General features: G+C 39.2%; 2 protein-coding genes and 1 long non-coding RNA gene across 27 annotated transcripts in view; 1 reads left to right on the top strand and 2 right to left on the bottom strand.

Moving 5' to 3' along the window:
- Window positions 1–4003, bottom strand: part of Agxt2 (alanine-glyoxylate aminotransferase 2) — a 48577-nt gene extending 44574 nt beyond the window's left edge. The window contains 1 exon segment of the mRNA NM_031835.2: window positions 3882–4003. Within this exon segment, the coding sequence (NP_114023.1) occupies window positions 3882–3966 (85 nt within the window). The 5' untranslated portion in view covers window positions 3967–4003.
- Window positions 4004–4070: 67 nt separating this feature from the next.
- On the top strand, window positions 4071–15696 carry LOC147996115 (uncharacterized). The gene is made up of 2 exons (XR_015674181.1): window positions 4071–4154; window positions 15182–15696. It is a non-coding gene; the product is annotated as an uncharacterized LOC147996115 (long non-coding RNA).
- Window positions 15543–26083, bottom strand: part of Prlr (prolactin receptor) — a 180685-nt gene continuing 170144 nt past the window's right edge. For all 25 annotated transcript variants that reach the window (XM_087616253.1, XM_087616223.1, XM_087616224.1 and 22 more), the window contains 1 exon segment: window positions 15543–16148. In XM_087616253.1, the coding sequence (XP_087472379.1) occupies window positions 16056–16148 (93 nt within the window). In that variant the 3' untranslated portion in view covers window positions 15543–16055.

Genomic DNA, 26083 nt, shown 5'->3' with positions numbered 1-26083 from the left:
CCAAGGAAGCCTACTGAAGCCACATTGGGATCTGGAGGGGCAAGGACAGACTGGTTTGAGGAGCAAGTGTTTTAGTCTCTCTCTCTCTCTCTCTCTCTCTCTCTCTCTCTCTCTCTCTCTCTCCCTCTCTCCCTCTCTCCCTCTCTCCCTCCCTCCCTCTCTCCCTCTCTCCCTCCTCCCCTCCTTCCCTCCTTCCCTCTCTCCCTCCTTCCCTCCCTCCCTCCATCTATCCCTCTATTGGAGTTTCTAATTGTCTGGGGGGTTCCCTTGTTCTTCTTCCACTGTTTTACATGGGAAGATCTGTCTGTTGCTTGTTCTGTACTACCCAGTCCCCCACGAGACTACCACACTCTGTTTCTCTGCCTTATTATATGTGCTGGGTGAAAGGGTAGCTAATGCTGGATGTGTACCCCTCACCAGCAAGGCCATGATGAGAAGATTCCTTCTAGAATTTATGGTTCCTGCTGGCCCACTTTCTGTGCCCTCTCTGTATGTCCAAATCTATTTATTATGTTTTGGGGATCATTTCAGACTCCCTTCCTTCCTCCATGGCTTTCCAACCTAGCCTTTTGTAGTGGGTCAGCTTAATACTACTTGTATTCTAATGCTAATTTGGGGCCCCCAAAACTGGTTACACCAAAGATGAGAAAATCTACACATAAGAGACTGAGTGGCTCTGCCCCCAGTTAATTGTGATTGGTAAATAAAGATGCCAACAGCCAATAGCTGGGAAGAAGAGATATAGGTGGGGTTGATGTTTCTAAGACTTGGAGAGATAAGACCATGAGGAGGGAAGGAGAAGAAAGAAGCTGCCGTAGAATAAAGGAAGAATGTGCAGGAAAGGAGAAGCTACCATGGCTTAGCTGAGCCATAAAAGCGTGGCCCTGAGGGCTGGCCAATTAGAGCTAGAAGCAACCCAGATAAAACATAGTTACTCAGGGTTATCAATAGGTAGGTGGATTCCAATAACATGGAAGGTAGGCCGTTGCCTAGCTACTGTGTTTCTTATTAGGCACATTAAGCATATTAAAAATATAAAGACTGTGCATGTTTTTTATCCTGGAATTCAATAACCAAAAGTGGGGTAGAAATCCCAGGCTGCGTTTTTTTTTCCAATACTTTTTACCACAGCTTTTTTCTGAAGTAAATCAGAAGTGGTGGTTGTTGCTTGTTCAGCTGTGAAACTTTGACGTAATTTGGGGTCTGGTGAGTACAAATGTACACGTAACGGTAAACAAATACATATAGGGACTTGAAGAGTGTTTGGAAGACTAGGAATTAAAGGCTATATGGCACACATCTGTAAGATTACTTTTCCCTAGGTTTATTGATAGAACTCTATATATAACGATTCCAAGCAACAACTGCAGATGACTTTAAGGTATCACCTTTCAGTCAGAATGGTTAGTATAAAAAAATCCAAGCTAAATACAACAACAAAAATATTCTTGAGAATGTTGAGAAAAGATCATTCTTATGTGCTGTTATTTGGAATATAAATTAGTATAGCTGTTATGGCAAACAGCATGTCAAATTTTCAAAATCTTAAAGTATCTACCACACGACTCAGCTGTCCCATTTTTTGTAGTATATCCAAAGGAAAAGAAACCAGCATGTTAAAAAGAAACTTCTATGCTTATGTTTAACGTGGCACTATTCACTTTAGACAAGACGTGGAATCAACAGAGGCCCCTATATGGATGAATAAAGGTAGAAAAATTAAATAAGATAATGTAGTGAATGTGCACAATAACATCGTTATTATCCAGCCATGAAAAGAATCAAATCCTGTCGTTTGTAGAAAGATGATGATTGGAACTTGGGAATATACTAAGCAACATGAATTAATCAAAGAAAAAGAAAAACTTCATATACTGAAAACTAAAATGGACTGTATGAAAGGAGAAGAGTGTAGAAGGATGATTATTAGAGTCTGGAAAGATACAAAAAAAAAGATAATTGAACTAGTCACATAACAAGAATGTTAGTGTTCTGTGGCACAGTAGGGTTATTGGAATTCATATATTACAAAGAACTAAAAAAGAAGAGGTGTCTTAGTTACTACTCTATCAGTGTGAAGAGACACCATGACCAAGGAAACTCTTTTTTTTAAAGCACTTAATCTGTTTAAGAGAGTTAGTTCATGATGAATCATGGAAAGAACCAGAGGGGCGTAGTTTTCTATTCTGAACTGTAGGCAGCAGGCAGAGAGTGACACTGGGCCTGGCATGACTTTTTGAAACCCTAAAACTTATTCCCAGTGATACTTCTCCTCCAATGAGGTCACACCCCCCAGGCCTTCTCAAACAGTTCCACTCTCTGGTGACCAAGCATTCAAATTTATGAGTCAATGGGGGCCATTGTCATCTAAACCACCATAGGAAGTCACATGCTCCAAACATGAAAACTGAGGAGCTGGGGATGCTAATCATCCTGACGTGATGATGGCACAGTACCCACATATACCACATTCTGCACTGTACTATATACACATGCGCAACTATCGTGTCAAAATGAAAAGTTTAAAAGTTAAAAAAGAAAATAAACAGGACAACACCTCTCTGGGCACCATGCCTTCTGTACTATCACCATGAAGACAGCTCTACCATCTTGGAGTTGTTGGTTGAAGAGAAAGGGACTCCAAGGCATTTTCTCTCACTCTGTCAGCATAGAGTAATTTCAGTGTGGTCTCCCACCTCCTGGGTTCATGCATAATCTATCTGTCTGGGAAACTGGAGTTAACAGGATTGGAAAGGGCAGTGAAACAGTGGTATAACCTCAGAGTTTGGAGCCAGACACATCTGGCTTTCAATCTTGTTGGAATTTACATGTTTCTGCTTTTGATTGTATTCATTTTTATTTTATTTTAATTATTAAGCCTGCTTATTTTATGTGTATGTATTTCCTGCGTGTATTTACATGCCCCCTTTGCATGCACGGTGCTCACAAAGATCAGGAGAAGTGATTGGATCTCCTGGAAATGGACTTAAGGATGGTTGTGGGTAGCCATGTATTTTTACAAAATTGCCAGATGAGAATGGAGAGGAGACCTGAGACCAAAGGAGTGAAAATGGGAAGATATGGATAAGACAAAAATGATCATGAAGAGGGATGGAAAAGGGTCCTATATACCATTTATGGTATATGGGCATGGGTTTCCTAATGGCCCGTAAATATGTCTGTTTAAGCGTATGTGTTTAGAAAGGAAATTAATACTTATGTTGTGAGTGAGGTTAGAAAGAACAAACCCACATGAAGATCATTGGAACATGGAAATAATTTGTAAAGATTCCTGTCTGGCTACTCCACATCTCCTTAAATTTCTTATTCCTGCTGCAGAGAGGTGAGAGTCTAACTAGTTTCAACCTGGCTTGGATGAGCTTAGAAAAACAACTCACCTCTCTCTCTCTCTCTCTCTCTCTCTCTCTCTCTCTCTCTCTCTCTCTCTCTCTCTCTCTCTCTCTCTCTCCCTCTCCGTATTTGGGAATGTTACCTCCTACATGAGAACCTATGTCTTTTAAAATAAGAATTCCAGGGATTTATTTATTGAACATAATATCTCATTTTGGCTTATTTTCGTTGGATTTCTTCTCCATGTCAAAGTAGAAATAGCTGGTTCTAATTTCTAGGTTGTCTATTATCAGGTTTTATTACCCATTGATTTCACTTTAGAACCAATGAGGGCCACCATTAAATACTGACAGAAATGAAACCTCTGGGTTAGGAAGGCTCAGACCATTGACTGTTACAAATGTGTCTTTAAAATCCCCAAGCCCTTACTCAACGTGGATTGTCTCACACCCCAGGCAATCGGCTCCAAAGTTCAGGCTTTCCCCTTCTCTCAACCCTCTGCCAACCCTTATCCAACGGTTTACACTCACAGCTCAGGGATGGACGCATCTGGAGGATTCTCAGAGAGGTCTCCAGGTAGAAAGCTTTCTGCAATGTTCTCCAGGCTAGAGACATCTTTTCCCAGGCAGGAAGAAAATCCAGTGGAAGCAGGTCAGTGGGAGGAGGGGCTCCAAATGATCCCTGACTGAGCTGGACTTTGATATTAGAGGAGGCGGTCTGACTTTAGAAAGAAAACTGCAGACTGGTGATTATAAATGGACTTGGGTAAACCCCAGAGCCTGGCACTGTTAGGAATAATTGAGGTAAGAAACAGAGAAAGGAAAAAGGAGACAAGCAGAGAAAGGAAGGGCAGCAAAGGGATGTTGGGAGGGAAGAGAAGAGAGGGCAAGGGGGAGAGACACGAGGGGATTGAAAACTGAAAGACAAAACAGAGTTCAGCTGAGCCTCCTATTCTATTCCAACCTGTGGCTCGCCAGTATGAGTCTTTCTGTAGAAGGGCAGAGTTACTTTGGACATAAATGTTTGTGTACAAAATTGAGTGGGATGTAAAATGATCTTCCTATGTTCACGTGTTTGTATACTTGGCTCCTCGTTGGTGGGACTACTATGGGAGGTTATGGGACTTCTTGGCTATGGAAGCCAGTTGGAAAAGACCTTCTGAGTTTTTGGCTAACCATACTCCCACCCTCAGCTATGTTCTTCTTAGTTAGTGTCACATGACAATTACCCTTCCCCTGTGTTGGCACTGCCATGGACCAAGGTGATTCGGCCTCCACATCATCTGTATCCCTACATGATGGACTATACTCTTTCTTTCTTCCTTCCTTCCTTCCTTCCTTCCTTCCTTCCTTCCTTCCTTCCTTCCTTTCTTCCTTCCTTCCTTCCTTCCTTCCTTTCTTCTTTCTTTCTTTCTTCTTTCTTTCTTCTTTCTTTCTCTCTTCTTTTTTTTGACATTTTCCCCATTTTTGGGATATTTTTTATTTACATTTCAAATGTTATCCTGTTTCCTGGTTTCTCCTCCAGAAACCCACTATCCCCCACTGCTTCTATTAGGGTGCTCCCCAACCCACACACCCACAACTTTCCACCGCCCTGCCCTGACACTCCACTACATGGGGGCATCAAGCCTTGACAGGACCAAGGGCCTCTCCTCCCATTGATCCCCAACAAGGCCATCTTCTGCTACATATGCAGCTAGAGCCATGGGTCCCTCCATGTGTCTTTGGTGGTTGGTTTAGTCCCTGGGAGCTTGGGGCAGGGGGTGTGGTTGGTTGATATTGTTGTTCTTCTTATGGGGTTACAAACCACTTCAGCTCCTTTCTCTAACTCCTCCATTGGGGGACCCTGTTCTCAGTTCAATTGTTGGCTGTGAGCATCCACCTCTGTATTTGTCAGGTTCTGGTAGGGCTTCTCAGGAGACAGCTACATCAGGCTTCTCTCAGCATGCACTTCTTGGCATCTGAAATAGGGTCTGGGTTTTGTGGCTGTATATGGGCTGGACCCCCTGGTTGGGCAGTTTCTGGATGGCCTTTCAGTCTCTGCTCCAAACTTTGTCTCCATAATTCCTCCTGTATTTTTGTACTTTTGTTCCCTCTTTTAAAAAGGACTGAAGCATTCAGATTTTGGCCATCCTTCTTCTTGAACTTCATATGGTCTGTTGATTGTATCTTGAGTATTCAGAGTGTTTGGGCTAATATCCACTTATCAGTGAGTGCATACCATGTGTGTTCTTTTGTGACTGTGTTACCTCACTCAGGATGATATTTTCCAGTTCCAACCATTTGTCTATGAATTTTATAAAGTCATTGTTTTTGATAGCTGAGTAATATTCCATTGTGTAAATGCATCACATTTTCTGTATCCATTCCTCTGCTGAAGGACATCTGGGTTCTTTCCAGCTTCTGGCTATTATAAATAAGGCTGCTATGAACATAGTAGAGCATGTGTCTTTGTTGTATGTTGGGCCATCTTTTGGTTATATGCCCAGGAATGGTATAGCTGGATCCTCAGGTAGTACTATGCCCAATTTTATGAGGAACCACCAGATTGACTTCCAGAGTGGTTGTACCAGCTTTCAATCCCACCAACAATGGAGGAGTGTTCTTTCTCCACATTCTTACCAGCACCTGCAGTTACCTGAGTTTTTGATTTTATCCATTCTGACTGGTGTGAGGTGGAATCTCAGGGTTGTTTTGATTTGTATTTCCCTGATGATTAAGGATGTCAAACATTTCTTTAGGTACTTCTTGGGCCATTTGATATGCCTCAGTTGAGAATTCTTTGTTTAGCTCTATACCCGATATTTTAATAGGGTCATTTGATTCTCTAGAGTCTAACTTCTTGAGTTCTTTGTATATATTGGATATTAGCTCTCTATCAGATGTAGGATCTTTTCCTAATCTGTTTGCTGCCATTTTGTCCTAATGACATTGTTCTTTGCCTTACAGAAGCTTTGCAATTTTATGAGGTCCCATATGTTTATTCTTGTTTTTACAGCACAAGCCATTGGCATTCTGTTCAGGAAATTATCCCCTGTGCCAATGTGTTCTAGGCTCTTACCCACATTCTCTTCTATTAGTTTCACTGTATGTGGTTTTATGTGTGGGCCCTTGACCCACTTGGACTTGAGCTTTGTACAATGGATCAATTTGCATTCTTCAATATGCTGACCTCCAAGTGAACCAGCACCATTTGTTGAAAATGCTATCTTTTTTCCATTGGATGGTTTTATCTCCTTTGTCAAAGATCAGGTGGCCAAAGGTGAGTAGGTTCATATCTGGGTCTTCAATTCTATTCCCCTGGTCTATCTACCTGTCGCTGTACCAATACCATACAGTTTTTATCACTATTGCTCTGTAATAGTGCTTAAAGTCAGAGATGGTGATTACCCCCAGAAGTTCTTTTATTGTTGAGAATAGTTTTTCCTCCCCTGGGGTTCTTGTTATTCCAAATGAATTTGCAAATTGTTCTTTCTAATTCTATGAAGAATTGACTTGGAATTTTGATGGGGGATTACACTGAATCTATAGATTGCATTCAGCAAGATAGCCATTTTTACTATATTCATCCTGCTAATCTATATGCATGGGAGATCTTTCCATGTTGAGAACTTCTTCAATTTCTCTCTTCAGAGACTTGAAGTTCTTATCATACAGATCTTTCACTAGCTTGGTTAGAGTCACACCAAGGTATTTTATATTATTAGTGACTATTGTGAAGGGTGTTATTTCCTAAATTTCTTTCTCAGACTGTTTATCATTTGAGTAGAGGAAGGCTACTCTGGTTTGTTTGAGTTCATTTTATATCCAGCCAATTTGCTGAAGTTATTTATCAGCTGTAAGAGTTCTTTGGTGGAATTTTTGGGGTCACTTAAGTATACTATCATATCATCTGCAAATAGTGATATTTTGACTTCTTTTTATATTTGGATCCCTTTTACCTCCTTTTGCTGTCTGATTGCTCTGGCTAGGACTTTGAGAACTATATTGAATAAGTAGGGAGAGAGTGGGCAGCCTTGTCTAGTCCCTGATTTTAGTGGGTTTGCTTCAAGTTTCTCTCCATTTAGTTTGATGTTGGCTACCAGCTTACTGTATATTGCTTTTACTGTGTTTAGGTAGGGGCCTTGACTTTCTGATCTTTCCAAGACTCTTACCATCAAGGAGTGTTGAATTTTGTCAAATGCTTTCTCAGCATCTAAGGAGATGATTATGTGGTTTTTCCCTTGAGTTTGTTTGTATAGTGAAGTACATCAATGGATTTATCTATATTTAACCATCCCTGTACTCATGGGTGAAGCCTACTTGATCATGATGGATGATTATTTTGATGTTTTGGATTCTGTTCAAGAGAATTTTATTGAGTATTTTGGCATCAATATTTATGAGGGAAATTGTTCAGAAGTTCTCTTTCTTTGTTGGGTCTTTGTGTCTTTTAGGCATAAGCGTAATTGTGGCTTCATAGAAGGCATTGGGTAATGTTCCTTCTGTTTCTACTTTGTAGAATAGTTTGGAGTGTATTGGTATTAGGCTTTCTATGAATGTCTGATAGAATTCTACCCTAAACCCATCTGGTCTTGGGCTTTTATTGGTTGGGAGACTTTTAATAACTGCTTCTATTTCTTTAGGGGTTATGGGGCTGTTTCGATGGTTTATCTGATCCTGACTTAACTTTGTTAAGTCCATTTTATCCAGACTTTCCAGTTTTGTTGAGTATAGGCTTTGGCAGTAGGATCTGATCATTTTTTGAATTTCCCCAGTTTCTGTTATTATGACTCCCTTTTCATTTCTGATTTTGTTAATTTGGATACACTCTCTGTGCCCTCTGGTTAGTCTGGCTAATGGTTTATCTCTCTTGTTGATTTTCTCAAAGAACCAGCTCCTAGTTCTGTTGATTCTTTGCATAGTTCTTTTTGTTTCTAGTAGGCTGATATCAGCCCTGAGTTTGATTATTTCCTGCCTTCTACTCCTCTTGGGTATATTTGCTTCTTTTTGTTCTAGAGCTTTCAGGTGTGCTGTCAAGCTGCTAGTGTATGCTCTCTCCAGTTTCTTTTTGGAGGTTCTCAGAGCTATGTGTTTTCGTCTTAGCATTGCTTCATTTTGTCCAGCAAGTTTGGGTATGTTGTGCTTCATTTTCATTAAATTCTAAAAAGTTTTTAATGTCTTTCTTTATTTCCTCCTTGACCAAATTATCGTTGGGTAGAGCGTTGTTAAGCTTCCATGTGTATGTGGGCTTTCTGTCATTTTTGTTGTTATTGAAGACCAGCCTTAGTCTATGGTGATCTGATAGGATGCAAGGGATTATTTTAATCTTCTTGTATCTGTTGAGGCCTGTTTTGTGATCAATTATATGGTACATTTAAAAGAAGGTACAATGAGGTGCTGAGAACTATATACTTTTGTTTTAGGATGAAATTTTCTATAGATATCTGTTAAATCCATTTGGTTCATAACTTGTTAGTTTCATTGTGCTTTTTTTTCACACTTGAAAAGTTCAGCTTTATTTACATAAATAATATTTACATCATGTTCAAAAATAAACCTTATTCATGGTAGCTGAAATGAAACTAAAATCGAATACAATATAAATTATATCAATTAATTAGATGAACACAAGAAAGCCATACATTTGTACCTATGGGCCTTAAAATTTTAAAATGAAGCCTGCTATATTCATGGATTAGGACTTTCAGTATTCAACATGTGAGCATATCCCTTTATACAATTCTATTTTCAATGCAATTCCAATACGTTTTCTTTTGATGTTTGGGATATGTTTAATAGGTGAGTTTCACTGTGGGTTTTTTTTTTTTTTTTTTTTTTTTTTTTTTTTTTTTTTTTTTAGTTTCTGTTTCCATGATCTGTCCCTTGATAAGAGCTGGGTGTTGAATTCTCCTACTATTATTTTGTGAGGTGCAATATGTGTTTTAAGCTTTAGTAACGTGTTTTTTGTTTGTTTGTTTGTTTTTTTGTTTTTTATGAATATAGGTGCTCTTGCATTTGGAGTATAGATATTCAGAATTATGAGCTTATCTTGGTGGATTTTTTCTTTGATGAATATGAAATGTCCTTTCTTATCTTTTTTGATAACTTTTGGTTAAAAGTCTATTTTATTTGATATTAGAATGGCTACTTCAGCTTGTTTCTTGAGACCATTTGCTTGGAAATTTTTTTCTCAGCCTTTTACTCTGAGGAAGTGTCTGTCTTTGTCACTGAGGTGTGTTTCCTGTATGCAGCAAAATGCTGCGTCCTGTTTATAGATCCAGTTTTTATTGGGAAATTGAGTCCATTGATATTAAGAGACATTTCTGATTAATGATTGTTGATTCCTATTATTTTTGTTGTTAGAGGTGGAATTATGTTTTTGTGGCCATCTTTTTCTGAGTTAGTTGAAAGAAGATTCCTTTTTTGCTTTTTCTAGGGTGTAGTTTCCCTCATATTGGAGTTTTCTATCTATTATCCTTTGTAGGGCTGGATTTTTGGAAAGATATTGTGTAAATTTGGTTTTGTCATGGAATATCTTGGTTTCTCCATCTATGTTAATGAAGAGTTTTGCTAAGTATAGTATTCTGGGCTAACATTTATGTTCTCTTAGGGACTGTATGACATCTGCCCAGGATCTTCTAGCTTTCATAGTCTCTGTTGAGATGTCTGGTATAATTCTGATAGGTCTGCCTTTATATGTTATTTGACACTTTTCCCTTATCACTTTTAATATTCTTTCTTTGTTTTGTGTGTTTGCTGTTTTGACTATTACATGATAGGAGAAATTTCTTTTCTGGTCCAATCTATTTGAAGTTCTGTAGGTTTCTTGCATGTTTATGGGCATCTCTTTCTTTAGATTAGGTAAGATTTCTTCTATAATTTTGTTGAAGATATTTACTAACCCTTTAAGTTGGGAACCTTTGCTCTTTTCTATACTTATTATCCTTAGGTTTGATCTTCTTATTGTGTCCTGGATTTCCTGGATATTTTGGGTTAGGATCTTTTTGCACTTTGCACTTTCTTTGACTATTGTGCAAATGTTTTCTATGGTATCTTCTGCCCCTGAGATTCTCTTTTCTATCTCTTTGTGTTCTGTTTGTGATGCTTGCTTCTACGACTCCTGATCTCTTTCCTAGGTTTTCTATCTCCAGGGTTGTCTCCTCTTGTGATTTCTTTATTGTTTGTATTTCCATTTTTAGAACCTGGGTGGTTTTGTTCCATTCCTTCACCTGCTTGGTTTTGTTTTCCTCTAACTCTGTAAGGGATTTTTGTGTTTCTTCTTTAAGGACTTTTACTTGTTTACCTGTGTTCTCCTGTATTTCTTTTTTTTTTCTTTTCTTTTTTTTAGGAGCTGGGAACCGAACCCAGGGCCTTGTGCTTGCTAGGCAAGCGCTCTACCACTGAGCTAAATCCCCAACCCCATCTCCTGTATTCCCTTAAGGGAGTTATTTATGTCCTTCTTAAAGTCCTCTTTCATCATCATGAAATGTGACTTTAAATCTGAATCTTGCTTTTCCAGTGTGTCGGGGTATCCAGGATTTGTTGTGGTGGGAGAACTGGGTTCTGATGATGCCACGTGGCCTTGGCTTCTGTTGCTTACATTCTTGCACTTGCCTTTCACTATCTGGTTATCTCTGGTGTTATCTGTTCTTGCTATCTCTGACAGTGGCTTGACTCTCCTATAAGTCTGTGTGTCAACACTCCTCGATGACCAGCTCTTTCCAAGCAGGATTTGCATACAGAGAGTTCTGGCAAAGGGTCAGCTCTGGGCTCAGATGGAAAATGGAAGGATCAGACTATATTCTTTTAAACAATGCATCAAAGTAAGCTTTTTCTCCATTGACTTTCTTTGTCAGGTTTTCAGTCTGAGTAACAAGAAGCGTGAGGGACATAGCAAACTGGTTGAGAAATGGAGGACATTGTTGTAATAAACTTGACCTTGTAGTATCCTTATAATAGCTTTGTGGGAAGAATATGGAATAATTTGGAGTTGGGGTCTATAGCTGCCATAGAATGTTGTCAATGAAACCTAATGGGTTGTTATGGTGAAAGTTCAGACTGGGAGAGGGATGTGAAGAGCAAAGACTGTACTCATGAAATCTTGGAAGAAAACAAGGAAAAAACTGGAAATTGGAACATTTCCATTCACACTATGTTCTAGCAATAAGACTGCCTTTGTTCTACTCATGTGTCGAGACCTGAGTGAAGCTGAGTGAATAGTTGATGGGGTATATTATTGGAGAGAGAGAATTTCAATACAGCTGAATATTCAGGCTGTGACATGGTTACTGCCCACTGTTTTAGCCAAATTTACAGTGAGAAATTTGAGAAGAAAATGGAACTGACCGGGGTGAAAAATGTGTAACTTGGGGATAAAAGACCTGGGACTTGATAGTTGTAGAGAAAATGGCTGTGAACAATGCTGTCTTCATTGTTATAGACCTTCATGAAATTAGGGAGATACTTTGAAATCTGCCTGAGATAACAGAGTCGGTGCCTTGAAGGTGAGAATTCTCTTCAGGGTAGTGGTTTGTAACATTCCTAATGCTGCAACCCTTTAATATAATTCCTCATGTTGTGGTGATCCCCAAGTATAAAATTATTTCATGGCTACTTCCTAACTGTGATTTTGCTACTGTTATGAATTGTAATATAAATATCCAATCTGTAGGATATCTTGACATGAGACCCCTGTGGTAATTGTGAGCCATAAGTTGAGAACTGCTGCTCTTGGGGTATCCTGCTTCAGCATGAATAACTAAGTTCTTCCTGATATAGGGGTGTGAGCACCATGAGACTTCAGCAGTCAAGCTTCAAGGGGGAATAGATTAAATCTACAACTGGCAGCAGAATTTGCTGCCATTTATATCATTCTGTTATGCAGGCATGCAAAATGAGTGACAGAATGGTGGAAGCTTGTGAGAATGTTCCAGAAGAAAAGCTAATGTGCTGTATAGATGTACAGCCTGTCATATTCACTGCAACAAGGCCATGGTATGCCATTTTATGAAGTTGTAAAGGTGAAACATTGGTTGCAGTGGAGACCTCAGGTTGTTCAGAGACACATGGACACCAAGGAAATCTGCAGGCATGTGAGGGAAGCTAGCCCAGTTGCTTCAGGTGGCATGGATCTAGCCAAGACAGTTGTAATCCAGATGCTAGACATAGAACTTTCCTTGCTGCTTTTCTTTCCAGTGTTTTTCCATTATCTCCACCCTTCCCTTTGGGAACAAGAATGCTTAATATATGCCACTGCATATTAGACATCTTTAACTTTTTTTCTTTTTAATCAACAGCTCACATCGTGATGAGATTGTCTGAATTACAGAAGTTGCTAACTTTTAAACAGTGCAAACCAGATTGATTTTTTGCTCTGTGACACAGCTGGCAGCGAAAGATGTTAAGTTGTGATTTCAATACGAAGTCCATCCCTAACAGGCTCATGTATTTGGATGCTCGGTCCCTAGCTGTTGGCACTGTTTTGGGAGATTATGGAATCTTCATCCATGGTACCTATCTTGCAGACTTAGGACCAAGAAAGAAAAGGCTGATTCTACTTTCCATCCTAGCTCTCTTATTTCCTGGTTTGTAGCACTTGTTCTATACTTTTACTGGTACAAACCAAGCTAATCCAGACTTCATGCATGCCTTCCCCACCACAAAGGACTGTACTCTCATAAACTATGTGCCCAAACAAACCCTTCCCCTCTTAAACTGTTCCGTCAGTTATTCTTTCTGTCACAATATTGAGAAAGGTAATAAAGTAGGAAGACCAGGATGTAGTTAAAGGGTCAAGGATTGAGAAATTAAGGATGCCAATAAGAAAGATAGTAGGACAATCAGCATAAATAAACAATAAAATTAATTTAACTGGAAGTAACGCTCATCCCTACCTACCTGGGAGGCTAAGTTTGGAAGAATACAAGTCTAGGATACATGGTGAGGGTTGGGGATTTAGCTCAGTGGTTGAGCACTTGCCTAGCAAGCGCAAGGCCCTGGGTTCAGTCCCCAGCTCCGAAAGAAAAGAAAAAAAAAAGCAGTTGTAAGGATACATGGTGAGTTAAGCTAGTTTATGTAACTTGATGAGACTTTGTCTCCTAATATAAATAAAAAGGGGCTGGGGGGTGTAGCTAGGTGGTAGAGTGCTTTTCTAGCATATTTGTGGACCTGAGTTCAACCTCAGTATTACGACAAATAGAAAATGGGGTGATAGAAAAAAGATGCAAACAAAAGGGTAAGAGACATTCATTGTGAAGAGGAGGGTGCTGAATAGCCACAGAAAGCCCTAAGGATGCTTAGATCCTTTTAGTTACTCGAATGGAGCAAGGAGTTGACAGTTGTGGGGCTAGTGTGATTTATTTTATAATATCCTTAATTTCATAAATTTTTGTTTATCAGTCCCATCACCTTCTGACTCTAAAGTCTACAGACAACTTTTATACATTTATAGATCTTTTTGTGGGTATGTATAATGTTTGGAATGAATGTAGTTTCACATAATAGCAACAGCATTTTTATTATTATTGTTTCTTGTGCTCAGAGTCAGTTCCAGGGCCTTGGAGCAGCCTAGACAAAAGATATATGACTTAACTACACCTTCAACTCAAGTGCGTTTTTTTATTTATATACATGTATGGGATGTGAAATATTTGTCTTTATTTTATTCCCATCCAGAACCATTGTATAATAATCCAACCAGCTGGCTATGAGATCATGTCTTTCAGGTTTCTGCCATCTAAAATCAGGCATTAATGTGTTTTTTTTAATAGCAGTACCATCAGGAGAAACAATGACAAACACAATTAAAGTTAGAGAGGATGAAGAAGTGGGGTGGATAGACTCAGTCTTAAAGAAGGTGCTGTGCTAAGTTTCTTCGGTGCTTGTGCTCTTGTTGAGTATTCAGTGAGGAATATGTACACAGAGAAAGAACACTGTAGTCAGCAAGAAAATCTTTATTTAAAGAGATGTCTTCACCAAGGTCTGGGAGCTTCAACATGGAAGACAGAAGGGACTGCTCTGAATGCTTTATCTGTGTATCCTTTCCACTTTATGCCATCTCCTGTCATTTGCAGGATTAGAATGTTTTCTCTTGGGATTGGAGATTTAGCTCAGTGGTAGAGCGCTTGCCTAGCAAGCGCAAGGCCCTGGGTTCAGTCCCCAGCTCCGAAAAAAAAAAAGAATATTTTCTCTTCCCCAAATATTTTCTCAGCATTGGTTTGAACTAGACACTATTGATCCCGTCTTGAGCTTTCCTCAGGATTTTGTTTGTTAGTTATATCATCCTACAGCCCCACGATTAAGATAGTTTACTATTTTGAAGGGTATCTTTATTTTTATTTTTAAAAAGTTGATGACTTTTATTCGTGTATATATGTGTGAGAGAGTACCAAGTATGTGCAGATGCCCATAGAAGTCAGAAGAGGGTGCTGTATCATTTGAAGCTGGAATTTTAGACAATTGTAAACTGCCCTGTATAGGTGCTGGCCATTGAACTCTGGTTCTCTGGAAGAACAGCAAACATTCTTAATCCACGACATATTTCCAGCTTTGAAGGGTATCTTATCATGAGAGTCTTTGCCAGAGTTTCTTACCAAGTTGAAGAGGCAGGCTACCATTTGTGAAAACTGTCTCGTATATCTCTCCCTATCCTCTCCCATCTGCCTCCACACTTTTTCCTCAGGCTCCATTTCTTATGTCCAACTGCTCCTAACAAAAAAGGCATTGGCTCTGGTATGTCTTTCAATAATATGCTTGTAATTGCTTTTTACCCCAAAATGCCTCAAAGAAGAAATGGTACAAGTTAAGGACTGAATTGCTGTAAATTCAATATAAATTGTGATCTCTTGCAGGGATCCCAACCCCCAGCCCATTATGCTTCCTGGGCTGTAGGGAGCACCTATGTGAGGTGATGATGATCAAGTGCTTCAGCATGATACGTTAGTGAGGGCAGTGGACATGCGCCTTTCTCTTCAGCAGAGCACCCGCCATGCTGTTGGCCTGTGGAGGCATCAGGTCTTAACTTTCACAAAGTCAAGCTTATGATCCTCATCCGCATTATTAGTTTTACCTTTGACATACTAGAAGCTACAGTCTTCACAATTGGGATTTTTGGGGGTTTGTTAAGATTTGAGCTTTTGGTGAAGCACCTGATATGAGAAGCTTTCCAGAGTGGGGAGCAAAATAGTACATTTTGAATAATTTGTGCAAAAGTGATTATGACAGTTTTTTATTTAAAGGGGGGGTTATTCTGATGATCGTAAAATGTGTTTTCTTAAGCACACTCAAGCCCAGAAAAGCATGAAGCAAGTTGGAGAGAGAGAGAGAGAGAGAGAGAGAGAGAGAGAGAGAGAGAGAGAGAAAGAGAGAGAGAGCACAAAGGACAAAGGAAGACACAGAGGAACAGAGACACATAGAGACAGAGAGATGACACAGAGAGACACACAGAGATACACACACACACACAGAAAGATAGATATCACCACGTGAGACTGAGGGATCAAGATGGCAGATGGCTGAGGCTGACAAAAGAGAAAAACAAACGAGAGCTGCTCAAGAAACACAATTAACACTGATCTCGTTTGTCACTGAGCAAATTTAAAGTCTAACCAGGCAGGCGTCCTGGATACTAGATTATTGGCACTGGGAAATTTCTGTCTTGTTCTCAGCATTTGTTGCGATGGTGGTAGAACCCATTTTGAGAGGCTCCTATTTGAGTCTTCAGCTTCAGTAGTCAAGTTCCCCTGCATTGTCCAGTTTCTGGAATCCTCCAGGAAGGGCCAGGTACAGATCCACCTTGTATTTGCTTGGAGAACCAGTCTAATTATAGGAGAGAGACTGAGTCAGAACCATGGGGGGCTCCTTTCGGTGGGAAGTCAGTAGGAGTCAGTGGGTAGACTGTTTCTCACTGGAGTCCACTAATCAATGATGCTAACCATCAGGGCTCCACAAAGGGTAATAAGTGATTGTCTATGGGAATGTAGTTAGCTGAAAGTCAGAGACTCAAAGGGCAGGATATGGAAGTGTTCTGTAGGCACTGGTTATCACATCTGTGTGGCTTTCCTGTCCCAAGAGGAGACAATTGAAATCTAGGAATAACTGGCCAATGACTTGTGGTTCACCTCAGCCTTGTGTCTGAGAAACTATATCTGAGAGTAACTGCAGCTGGTTCTGCCCACAAACCACACCCAGATCTACAAATGCCAATGCAGAAACACAAGAGATTAAAGTAACAAAACAAAACAAAAAACAAGGCAGCATGACTCCTTGAAAGAGGAAAAAAATTCCACAGTAACTGATTTTAAGTCTAGCAAAGTCCCAAACGGAAAAGAATGATGAGAATCATCAACAAATCCAAAGGAGACAGAAATCAGCACCCAGATGAGTTATTAAATAGGCATAAACTGCCAAGCAAAACGAGGAGGGCGAGCATACACATGGAAGAATTCAACGAGGAGCTAAAAAGTAGGAAGGACAAATCGAAATTTCAGCAGTGAAAAGATTCATAAAGTAAATAAAAACTTAGTTGAATCTTCACCAGGGGAGTGGGTCAACTGGAGAATAGAATACCAGAGCTTGAAGACAGACAAATATGAACGTTCAAATAATGATAAAGAAAATTAAGAAAGCAAAAATAGAGACTGTAAGAGTTCCAGGCCACCATTCAAAGTCCAAATGTGTGGGTCATAGAGAGAGAAGAAGGAGAAGAGACAAGCAGGTACTAACTAAAGAAGCAGAAAACATAAATAAAATGATAGAAAAGAGTTCCTCAAATATTGGGAAGGACATGGGCATCTAGGTAGGAGAGGCTCCGAGAACCCTAGACGCATGGGTTTATATGTAACACTGCTTTCTCTTGCGGCCTTCCATAGTCTTTCCTCAGCTTGTGTGTTTAGTGCTTTAACTATAACTCAGCATGGTGGTTCTTTCTTTTTCTGTTCATTTTTATTTGTGGTTCTCAAAATCTTTCACAGCCATGAGAATATAAGAAAGACTGAATCTCATTAGAAGAGTAGATAATGAAGAGAGGAAGGAGTCAAATATCACTAAACAATCAACAAATGGCAGGAATTAGTATTCATCTTCTAGTGGTAACACTGATGTTAATGGCATCAAGTTTGCAATTAAAAGATCCAGACTAGTGTATTTGTTTTTTTTTAAATAACCAAAACAATTCCTCTCCAAATAATATAGCAAAAATGATTAAATTGTCTGCTACTCGGTAGATGTGTACTTAATTGTCAAAGAAAAAAAAAGCTTAAAAGTAAAAGTATAGAAAAGATCTCCCCAATCAATAGAAAGTGCAAAAAAAAATGCAGGAGAATCTATACCCACTCATCTTTAACAAAATCTACTTTAAATATATATATGAGAGTCCTTAGCATATTAAGCCCGGTTGATAGTTACATAATATCAGAGTCTGGTACTTATATTTGTTTTGTCTCCTTGGATATTAGTTTTCATCTTAGCATTTTAGCATCCTATGAGACTTTTTTCATGAAAGCTTGCAGGATGGGTGCTAGAATCTGAGGCAAAGAGACGTTTAGTGTGAGATTTTGTGGTGGCCTAGTTAGAAATGGGGCTCTATGGGATGTTTACTGCAGTTTGAGAACTACAACATTAAATTTTCTTTAGCGTGTTTTGTTTTGATTTGACTTTGAAAGTGTTACCACTATGCACTCTGGCCTTTAATTCATGATCCCTTTGCCTCAACCTCCCAGTGATAATTAATATCTTTGCATCCGTGATCCCTGCTGCCATTGACTTGCCCTCAGAATCTTCCTTTGACAAGAATCTGAGTTAGCAGGTCTTTTAAAAAATTATTTACTATCTTAGTGTGAGTGTGAGAGGCTTGGTGGGCACATGTAGATTACTCATGAGGAGGCCAGAGGTCAACTCTCAGGAGTCAGCGTTCTTCCCTTCAGGGCATCAAATTCAGGTCATTAGACAATTGCCACTCATTGAGCCAAGTCTACAGCCTGGCAGCTCTTTGGACTCTAAAGGTGTAGGTGCGCATGGTAGTCCTAGACTCTTATGATCGTACTTCTGCCTTTCAGTAGCTGCATGGCTCTGGGCTGACTTCACAGTTACTTTTCTGATAGAATAACTTAAGAAACAACAACAACAACAACAACAACAACAACAACAACAACAACAACAAGACACTCCTGCCTGTTCCCTTTTCCAGCTTCAGTCTATTATTCGAAGATCTTTTTTTTTTTGTTCTTGTTACCTATTCTTTGTTGTTGTTGTTGTTGTTGTTGTTGTTTTCTTCCTTAACTGATACAGAAGAATAGGGAAGGCTGGAGAATGCATAATTTCTAATTATAAAACACACACACACACACACACACACACACACACACACACACACTAAGGCTTTGACAACTCAACAGATCCCTGCTAAACTGAAGACTCTATATTTCTGCATTTTTTTTAAAAGTCACAGCAAATATGGTGATCTTAACCCTGGAGATCCAGAGATGTTCTTTCAGACAAGACACATGAACGTTTAGGAATCATCCTAGTGGTGGCTGACAGAGACTTTCTCCTTTAATGTTGGTCCTTACCCAGCCTCCAGTAGTCTGTCAGCACTTTCTCAATGTTCCTGCTAGTTATGGACCAGTGGCTTCTGCTCCGGTAAAGGTCTTGGTTGTACCGTTAAGATTTATCTAAGTTTCAGAATGACAATTCACTTTCAGACTTTTACTTCCCTGCTGGGTTCAAGGCACACGATCAGTTCCAGTTTGCCCAGCTTATGACTTCAGGGATCAGAGTGACAACCTGTGCTGGAGACATGTTTTCTTTAATATGTCTTTCTCTACTGCTTGTGGACACAGAAATTGTGTGTACTTAATATTTTGAACAAATCTTTGAAGAAAGGTTCCTAGGTCAACGAGTGTGTGCGCTTTAAAGGCATGCCGAGAAGACACAATCAAACTATGGTCTAGCTAATATTTTATAAAGCCATTTTTCAAGATATTTCTCATTTGACTTCCCTAGAATTAAATAATATCCATTGACTCTGAAAACTGGGAGGACGATGAGAGAGACTCCATCTAGAAAGACTTCTCCTTCACCCGAAGAGTTAGTTCCTGGAATATCAAGTCCAAAGCTTGCCCAAGGTTTATTCTAGAACGCCAGCTAAACAGAGCTGCCTCTGAGTTATGAGAGATATAAGAGACAGCTGTTTTAAATTGCTCTCCTCTTCCTCGTCCGGAGCGGATGAGGTAGGTATACTTCCTTGGCAATACACCCAGATCAGAGAAGAACTTCTCTAGCAAGGCAACTTGTAAGGGGGGTGGGGTGGGCGTAGCAGTCTGTGTTTCACTGCCACCTGAAGCTGTTTCCAAGGTAGTGAACTCCGAGGCTGCAGAGTCTGTTTTATCAGGTTGGGAAATTTGAGAATTTCTTCTTGAAAGTAAAAGCAGGGCAAAGATCATCAGTGAGTGTACAGGAAGATTGTCCCGCGGGTCTACCACTTGTCAACTGGTTAAGTTCCGAGTGTAAATATCAGAGCAAGGCCCAGCAAAAGTTACTCAGGGTAAATGTCAGTATTCCCTAAATAATCCTTTACAGCTCCAGGTCCCAGGGCCTGTGGAATGAGAATGGCAGGAGAATACTGTTTTGGGAAAGTTTTAGTAAAACGAAAGTCATATAAAACTGTATATGCCTTCTGTTTCTGCACTGATGGGCCATGAAGAATGGTTTGTGCAGGATGACTAGACTATGATTAAAACTTGTGAGGAGGAGTCCCTAAGTGGAGGTGTGCCTTGGCAGCACTAACCCCTAGTTTCACACAATATTGATTTCTTGAAAAGTAACACTAAGTGCAAAGACATTGGGTAAGTCCTATCATAATGATTGAGTCTTGCTGCTTCTTAAAAAAGTCACTCTGCAGAGGCCTGGGACAAAGAGAGTACATGGTTTTCCTATTGAACTCCAGTACCCAAGAGCACACAGGTGCATGCATCTTGCTTACTCTGCCTAGCACAGTGTCTGACACACAATGCTCATTCATAAACTTCCTTTTTATTACTAGTTCTACTTGGTATGCAAAACAACGGGCTCCATTCTGACATCCATATCACACTATGCTTTGTGCATATTTGGCCATCCATACTCTCTCTTTCTTCCCAGTTCTGCTGGTCCTGGCTTCTGCTTTTTCATCTACATCCCTATATGAGAGAGAAGCTACAAACTGCTTGCTAAAGTGTTATTCAGAGGTGGGTGTGGTAGAATGACTGATAGGTAATTTCACTGAAGGTGGTTTTGGACTCACAAGGACGCATTAAAATTTCTCCTTTGATCAACTGTATGGCAGGGAACTTTCTGAGGATTGGCCTTTCTGTTAATAGGCATAACTTTTGAGTTACTCTTTGTTGTGAACCTGCCAATCAAGGCATAATTATTTCTTCCAATCGCAGCAGAATGAGATTTCTAAGAACGTGGTCACTCACTCTTTTGTTCCTGTGTGGCAGGGGTAGGGGCTGTCCCTAAACTTAAAGCCCTCACATTCAGTGAAATCTCTGATAGAATCTTCACTTACTCTCTGTTCCTATAATGATTATTACAGAATTGGTCCCATCCATATAATTTAGGATTTAAAAGAGAAAAGGAAGGAGAAATACATTAAAGGAGGAAAAAATTGATCTCCTAAAGGACAGGACACAAAAAGAACGAGAAGGAGGAGGAGGAGGAGGAGGAGGAGGAGGAGGAGGAGGAGGAGGAGGAGGAGGATGACAATGACGATGACAACAACAACAACAACAAACACTGAATAACAACAAAAAACTTAAAATGAAAAACCAACCAACCAACCAACCAACTAAACCAAACCCAACCTCAATTGGAAGTGGTAAACAGAAATCTAACTATGCATTCATAAGATAAACAACAGAAACAGGGGGGAGAAACTCACTACCCAAAAGAAAGTAACAATGTTAGTATCATAAAAAAATAGGTGTTCAGTGTAAGGGGAAGCCCTGGGTCCTGCTAAGACTGAACCCCCAGTGAATGTGATTGTTGGGGGGAGGGCGGCAATGGGGGGAGTGTGGGGAGGGGAACACCCATAAAGTAGGGGAGGGGGAGGGGTTAGGGGGATGTTGGCCCGGAAACCGGGAAAGGGAATAACACTCGAAATGTAAATAAGAAATACTCAAGTTAATAAAAATAAAAGAAAAAAAAAGAAAAAAATATGTGTTATAGTTAACCAAGGGAACCATTGGAGATTGAAAGGATCAAAATTAACAATGCAGTGGTTTTCAACCTATGGATTATGACCCAAAAATCTGTTGCATATCAGATATCCTGCATATCAGGTATTTATGTTGTACTTCATAGCCATAACAAAACCACTGCTGAAGTATCAATGAAATAATTTTATGGTTGGGGTCACCACACCATGAAGAACTGTATTAAAGGGTCACAGCATTAGGAAGGTTTGAACTACTACACTATAAGGGCTGAAAATTTAAGGCAATATGCACCTAATAATATAACTTACAGATATTAAAGCAAAAATTAATGAACCTCAAGAAGAAGAATTCTTTAAACCATGCTCTTAATTTATCTGTGATCACTTCAGAAAATTCTTTATCTTAAGGAGCAAAATGATCAATCTCATAAGTGCAAAATCTTTAATTTTAAAAAGAAAATTAGATCTAAGACAAGATGGATGAAGCAAAGAAGTGCAGACTGACAGGAGCCGGATGTAGATTGCTCCTGAGAGACACAGCCAGAATACAGCAAACACAGAGGCGAATGCCAGCAGCAAACCACTGAACTGAGAATAGGACCCCCATTGAAGGAATCAGAGAAAGAACTGGAAGAGCTTGAAGGGGCTCGAGACCCCATATGTACAACAATGCCAAGCAACAAGAGCTTCCAGGGACTAAGCCACTACCTAAAGACTATACATGGACTGACCCTGGACTCTGACCTCATAGGTAGCAATGAATATCCTAGTAAGAGCACCAGTGGAAGGGGAAGCCCTGGGTCCTGCTAAGACTGAACCCCCAGTGAACTAGTGGGGGAGGGTGGCAATGGGGGGAGGGTTGGGAGGGGAACACCCATAAGGAAGGGGAGGGGGGAGGGGGATGTTTGCCCGGATACCGGGAAAGGGAATAACACTCGAAATGTATATAAGAAATACTCAAGTTAATAAAAAAAAAACTGCCAAAGTACACCATGAACAGTGATGTTTACTCAAGAATACAATTGTAAATTAGCCCAAAAGTATTTCTCTGAACAGTTTTACTGCAATAACTTATTCCTTAATTAATGGAGAAAAAGTCACGTGTTAATATGAATTATCAAAGAGGTATCATTAATGTAACCAAGGGTATATATAAATGCTAGCCTATGTAATGCCACCTAACGGCAAACTTTTAGGCACCTTCCTTTGAAAAGTTGGAAACTGGGAAAAAGGGCTTTTATATATGTGTTCTCTCACCAATATAGTGATATTGGACACACTATTCTAATGAACAGATTGTGAAGAGAAATAAGAAGTATGAGGACTGGAGGGTAAAAGTAAAGTTGTTTTTTAAGAACATAATTGGAAAAAATAGAAAATTCAAGAAAACCTACAAATTATAAGAACATATAGAGTTCAGTAAAATTGAAGTACATGTGATTTATAATAATAAATTATATTATTATAAATACATTTATTTAATATATATTATTAAATAATAAATAAATTTATTTATAATAAATATTTGTTTTTAAAGAATGAATGCTTTTAGCCAGCAGTTACTGCTTAGAATAGGATTTTTTTGTTTGTTTTTCAAAAGGTGCCAATGTCAATAGCAACAAAGCATAGCAGCTGCCTAGAAATGAGCTTCATACAGGAAGCACAAATGCTCACGAGGAATAGAAAGCTTTCCCAATGCAAGCAAAGCAGTGGACCACGCTCACAAGCAAGGAGCCTGCTCTAAACTTGCAGCTTCTCTTGGAATTCATGCACGACTTTAGCTCGTAACACTCTAGTTTCCAGCAGAGTGGTTTAGGAGATATCGTCTCAAGTTTACGAGAGGAATAACTGAATGAATAGAAGATTTGGTGGAAGGGGTATAGCGATGTGGGAATTGTTCGCCATATATTCAGATTTTGTCTGAGAAATAGGAATAATATCACAGAGCCAGGGCAGGAATAGAGAGAAGTACAAATTATGGTCGGCCAAAATTCAGGATATGGTAAAAGAAACATAGAACATAAGCAATAATGAATGAGTTGTTCAGATATGACATGGACTGATCAGTGAAAAGGACATTAAAATAATAATAATATTTTATTTTACAGTCATCAGATTGTCAAAAAAGTGAACATCTGACAATACTAGGTGATTATAAACGTGGGAAGGAATGGAGGCCCCTGCATGGATGTGACAGGTTTATTGGTGCAAATACCCTGGAGACAACAATTTGTCAGTTATCTAGGGAGTGCAAAATATGCTTTTTATATTACCCTACATATTTATATTATGGAGAAACTCTCCAAACTCTTAACAATTACATCCAGCAGATAGAACCAATAAATGGAAGCTACTTATATCTCAAAATGACAAATGATAAACAAAACAAAATCCAAGTACATAGTAATATATGCCTACAGCCACCTCAAGTAGCAAGAGGTTGAGCCTCATAAATATAAAAATCCATAGAATTTGAATGATGACACATATCACTTACTGAAATGTGGATATGAGGTAAATATGGATTTTTTTCAAAGACAGGCAGCATATACAACTTCAACATTGTGGGTGACGTTGAATGAGGAAATAAACAATTTAATTTTGAAGAATATGTATGCTAGCTTCTGTGATGTTCATTGGTATAAAAAAGATATGAAACATGTAAGGGGAAATGCTAATATTGAGAAAAATTTGATGTTCATGAATAGAAATTTGCTACATTTTCTATGTAATTTCCAGGCACTTACAAAATTCTTTATTCAATAAAAATATAATCAAATTATAAGTGAAATTTTAAGGATGTAGGGTAATTCTAGATTGGATGAAGTTCACACAAGAAAAGGTCAGTTCTGCCACTAAGATTTCATGGTTTCACAATCTGATTGCAACTTGAATTTGGAAATTTTCCTATTGATTGTTTTTGGTTGTTCCCAGGAGAAGATCCAAGAAACTTCTGGGTGCTTCCAGTCATGTTTGCATTTTCAAGACTTGAATTTGGCAAATGAATAAAGACAAGGAACACAAGGGCTACAGAAGGAGACATCAAGCTCAGTCTGTTTGGAAGCACGAGTCAGATTTGATTTAGAATTAGAAGGAAAATAGGAGAAGGTGTTGAAAGCTGAGTGCAATTTTTGTCTTTAGAAAACCATGCCATGGACGAGTGGCCCAGGATAAAATGTTTTAGCATGTGCCTCAATATTTTAGTTCCAGAGGGCTTTGGAATGCCATTTTCCCCTTCCACCAAACCAAACCAAACCAAACCAGACCAGACCAGACCAGACCAGACCAGACCAGACCAGACCAGACCAAACCAAACCACACCAAATCAACAAGTTCTAATAAAGTTTGTTAAAGAAATAGCTTGCTTCAAGTTCCATTTTTCAAATAATATGTGGTATAAGTATGTAACAGGAAACAACTTATTAAAATGAATTTGTTAAACACTGCTACCATTGTAAAAATGTTGACTCTGCCAAAGTATTGGGAACCTATGAAAACCAGTTCAGCAATACTGCAATATCATTCATGTAAAATAAAACTACCAGCAGTGTCATGTAAGGTTACCTTCTCAATTTCATAAGAAGTAAACACCACTCTAAACATGTTCTGTTGGCATTTACAACTTTTTTCTAAATATATTTATACAATTCCCATTTTTTCCTTCCACTTCTGTTCAATAACCAACATCCCACTAGTGTTTTGGGTATGTTCTAGACTTAAAAGTATTTTTATAAAACTCATAGCAATAGGAGCCTTAAGTCAGTTTGTAAAGAACACACTTTAATATGAACCTGGTCATTAAAGAGAAGAATGTTTAATGTTCCCAGGGTTGGCTGCTGTTGTGCAGTATGGTGTGGGAGGTGCTTACCATAAAAGAGTCATAATTTTGGATGTTAAGAATTCTGATTTTCACAATACCAGAAATTGGTTGGATTTCCCCAGCACACTTTAGGGGACTATCAAATCCAGTAGAGATTTTCTTCCCATACTCTGTAAGGTCTCTGGAGAAGAGGGGGCATGTTTATGACCTTATGACCTTATTTCCTGTTTCTACACACCAAGATGGAGGTTGCATCTTCCAGCTTCTCAATAGTGGGATGGGTATGTAGACTATAGAGTGAACTCAATGAGTTCAGATTTCACACCCTATATATCCTCAGGTCACCATTAACTGTATGTTACTTATTTTTGGTGATCCACACTACACATGAGCCCTAGAATTAAAGGCAGATAGTTCTAATAGAGGTACAGCAAAGTCAGTGCTGCTTTACCCAAAGCCAAGATGCAGAAACTGAGAATCACCACGAGAAAGAATATGTCCATTCTCCAAAAGATCCAGCATTAGAGAATTAATGGGAGCAGAAAAGAGGTCTTCAAGCAATCCAAGCACACCTTGTACAGATCTATAACAAAGCCTGGGCATCAAAGCCAAACTGTAGAAAGTGATAATCACCATGATAAAGAATATGCCTATTCTCCAAAAAGACCCAGCACTAGAGAATTAATGGGAGCAGAAAAGAGGTCTTCAAGCAATCCAAGCACACCTTGCACAGATCTA

This window comes from Rattus norvegicus, chromosome 2, assembly GCF_021556685.1.
Source record: "Rattus norvegicus strain SHRSP/BbbUtx chromosome 2, alternate assembly SHRSP_T2T, whole genome shotgun sequence".
In the NCBI taxonomy this organism is placed as follows: Eukaryota; Metazoa; Chordata; class Mammalia; order Rodentia; family Muridae; genus Rattus; species Rattus norvegicus.
This window is presented reverse-complemented; position numbering and strand designations above follow the sequence as displayed.